This window comes from Alexandromys fortis, unplaced genomic scaffold, assembly GCF_014885135.2.
Source record: "Alexandromys fortis isolate MF-2015 unplaced genomic scaffold, M_Fortis_MF-2015_v1.1 scaffold_209, whole genome shotgun sequence".
Lineage (NCBI taxonomy): Eukaryota > Metazoa > Chordata > Mammalia > Rodentia > Cricetidae > Alexandromys > Alexandromys fortis.
Window position 1 is genome coordinate 168903 of NW_026068090.1, and position 3829 is coordinate 172731.

General features: G+C 43.4%; 1 protein-coding gene across 1 annotated transcript; it reads right to left on the reverse strand.

The window, feature by feature from the left end:
• Positions 1 to 337: 337 nt before the first annotated feature.
• On the reverse strand, positions 338 to 1291 carry LOC126488866 (olfactory receptor 52K2). The gene has a single exon (XM_050122636.1). It carries the CDS (start codon positions 1289 to 1291, stop codon positions 338 to 340), a length of 954 nt encoding a protein of 317 aa, XP_049978593.1.
• Between the last annotated feature and the right edge of the window lie 2538 nt (positions 1292 to 3829).

Sequence of the window (3829 nt, forward strand, 5' to 3'; positions counted from 1 at the left end):
AGTTTGGATGCTCACCTTACTAGACCTGGATGGAGGTGGGAGGCAGTGGGGGGGAAGAGACAGAAATCTTTTATAAATAAATAGATTGAAGGGAAAAAAAGGGAAAAGAAAAAAAAAAAACATTGTCTTTATTTGAAGTCTGAAGGAGGTCAGCAGTTCATGGCTCTGTCGTGCTACTGTAGGGTAGGAGTGAGGATTCAGAAAAGTTCATAGTCGGAATTGAGAAAGATGCTTTGTCAATGGCTAGACATTTTTCAAGATCACATCAAAATAAAAGTAACCATGGAGATCCTGGCATTCCTGCTATCATCCTATGACTAACTCCTTCAACTGTCCCTCACCCTCCTTTTACATCCTTTCTGAGGAAGAGTCCTAAGACTCGCTCTCGAATCTGCTTGGTCTTGACACCATAGATGATAGGATTGACCACGGGTGGAAAGAGCAGATAGAAATTAGCCAGGAGTATGTGGACATGAGGGGCGGCCTGACAAGCTACACGATGCATGACTGAGGAGACGACCACAGGTGTGTAGAAGGCCAAGATGGCACCTATGTGAGACACACATGTCCCAAAGGCCTTGTAGCGGGCCTCCTGAGAGGCAAGCTTAAGAACAGCACGAAGGATGAAGAGATAAGACAAGGCAACAAAGAGCAGGTCCAGCACCACAATAAACATGGCCACAGCAATGCCATAGATGTTGTTGAATCTCGTGTCCCCACACGCCAGCCTTACCACAGCCATGTGTTCACAGTAGCAGTGGGCAATCACTATCCCTCGACAGTAGTGGAAGCGTCTGAGCAGAAAGGGGAGTGGAGTCATTAGTGTCACAGCCCTAGTCACAGAGGCCAGGCCAATCTTGATGATGAGGGGCTTGGTCAGAATCGTGGTGTAGTGCAGCGGCTTGCAGATAGCGACATAACGGTCAAAGGCCATAGCCAGCAACATTGCTGATTCCATGATAGCGAAGGAATGGAGAAAGAACATTTGAACCAGGCAGGCATGGAAATTGATCTCTCGATCCCTCAACCAGAACAGGGCAAGCATTTTGGGCAGTGTTGAAGACGAAAGAACCAAATCTATTGCTGCCAACATGGCCAGAAAGAGGTACATGGGTTCGTGGAGGGCTGCATCAACCCGGATGATGAAAAGGAGGGTGCAGTTGCCAAGCACAGCCAAGGTGTAGGCTGAGCAGAAGGGGATAGAGATCCAAATATGTAGGTGCTCTAGGCCTGGGATCCCCATCAACAAGAAGACCACTGGATGAGTTGAGTTGATATTGTTAGCAAACATGGCTGCTGGGAGTTTTCTTCCTCCTAGCTGCTTCCACAGAGCCCTTCTCAAAAGGATCCACCATTAGTAGAATCAGTGTTCAATTTAAATCCCAGTAAGTTATGGAGGAGTATCAGCCCTTCTTCACGCTTGTGAATCTTTAAACAAATAATAATAATACATATCAAAAATTACACAATCATACTATACCCTCAAATCACCTGCTATCAGAATATCTAGTACTACTGTGGGTGGTACCAGAAAGCAACCTTCTTGGGATCGATTAGTTCAAGGCCATTCTGGACTGCAGAGGGAATTCAGAGGCGTCTCTATTAAAGATGAGGATTTCTGCTTTCATCTTGCAAAACTTTACTTGGTCTCACGGACTTCTTGCTGCCTCCCAGCTCCAACAAAACTCCTCAACACAAAAAGAGCTTCTTTCTGAAATAGCAAACTTAAGTATATGGAAAACAAGCAAACTCATCACCTCTTAATTTACCTATCTGTAAGTTTTGGATTGGTTGGTTGGTTTTATTCGCTGTGCTGAGGTTTAAACCTAGGGTCTTGCAAAGACAAATCACATATTATCATTGAGGTCTATCCCAAAAGCTCTTTTTACATTTTACTTAAAATACAATTTCACTAAATTGCCCAGGCTGGTCTTGAACTTGAGATGTTCCAGCCTCAGCCCCTCTAGTAGTTGGGCTTTAGATCTGATCCACAAGACCCAGCTAGTGCTAGATTCTATACTACTACTATATTCTATACTACAGTATATAGTATATTCTATACTACTATATTCTATAAATTCTACTGAATACACAGTAATCTCTTCGATCAACATCTCTTCTATAGCTAAGAAGAACATGAATAGTCTTTTTTGGCTCCTTCATGTACCTTGATTTCCATCTCTAGTTCTCTCTTTCACCCACTTCCTTGCTAGATTTCATGGCATTCAGAAAGCATTCTATCCTACCATTTTACAGGCTGATCTTTGATTGTAGCACTACTTGTTCTTTCAACTGGGACCTTTATCTTCCTCTTTTATCTCCTTGTTCATTATCTGCTTTGAAAATACTTAAACAGAGCCAGGTGTGGTGGCACACGTCTTTAATCCCAGCCCTAGGGAAGCAGAGGCAGGAAGATCTTTGAGTTGGTGGTCAGCCTGGTCTACAGAGGTAGTTACAGGACAGCCAGGGCTACACAGAGAAACCCTATCTTGAAGGAAGAAGTAAAGGAAAGAAGGAAGGAAGGAAGGAAGGAAGGAAGGAAGGAAGGAAGGAAGGAAGGAAGGAAGGAAGGAGGGAAGGAAGGAAGGAAGAAAAAGGGGAAGGAGGGAGGGAAGGAGAGAGAGAACCAGAGTGGGAAGAGGAACAATTCTCAAACACAGCTGAAAATATAGCACAATGCTACAGCTCTTGCCTAGCATACAGAAGGTATGAGTTTTCCCAGGTGACTAAGACATGGACTTGTGTGATTAAAATACATGTACCAAAGATGGGTAAGTCTGGGAAACAGCAAAGTGCTCACCTAAGGCAAATACACTTATTACAATTTATAAAAAGGGAGGGATTGTGGAGGCCCAGAAAAGTGAATCGATTTCCTCCCCATATGATGGTCAGAGAGTTGGAAGTTGCTCTAAGTGGCTGACAAGTTGCACATCCCAACTCAGAAGTTGATTCTTTTGACATTAAAATAGCTCATGCAAGTAGGTCCATGCCATCCTGACAGGTGGTCAGGATATGCAAATATACTTCTGCTCCTTCTTTTGTAACTGTGGGATCCCCTGGGGCGTGGCTGTCTTCAGGACTTATGATCCAGGGCAGCTTCACTGCCTAAACAACAGAATGCTAACGATTTGGTGCCTCAAATGTTAAAGCGATTAACTGTTTGGGCTGTCCTTGGTACCATGTTAATAGAGTCTTTTGTCGTCCCCCCCCCACACACACACACACCCCTCATTTATATTTAGGTATAAAATCATATGGAAAAATAAACACAGGCCATTTCAGGGGGGGGAGGTGTTAGTTTCAATTCCCCACTACCATAAATAAACTTAAACATTTATCAAAAAAATGTTGACACATGCTCCCTCTTACCTTTTCCAGAGACAGCCTAAAATGTTTCTTTTGAGCATTTTGAGAGTATCATGTAAAAAAGACTTAGCATAAAACATACACAGTAAATGCAGGTACCATTTGAATTAAGAAAACTTGAGGTTCTTACTGCGGATGGCTACACACCTGGAAACTCTCCATGTCAAATTTGGGCTGTGAGAACTTTGTTGTAAGGAATTTAAATGAAATTTGCAGAAAATGGATGGCTCTTACATGTGTTCCAGTAAGTGAGTAAGTCTAGTCTCAGAAAGACAAAAGTCTCAGCTCTCTTTCTTACGGAGATGGTGGCTTTTAAGGTCTGTATGAATGTATATAAGCAATTGTGAGGTGGGTAAAGAAGACCCAGGGAGAAGGACGAGTTCTGAGAAGGGGAGAGAGGAAAGCTCACAAGTTACAGGGAAGTAGAAAGAAGGCTCCTGGGAGTGAGGAGGTGGGGGAAGGA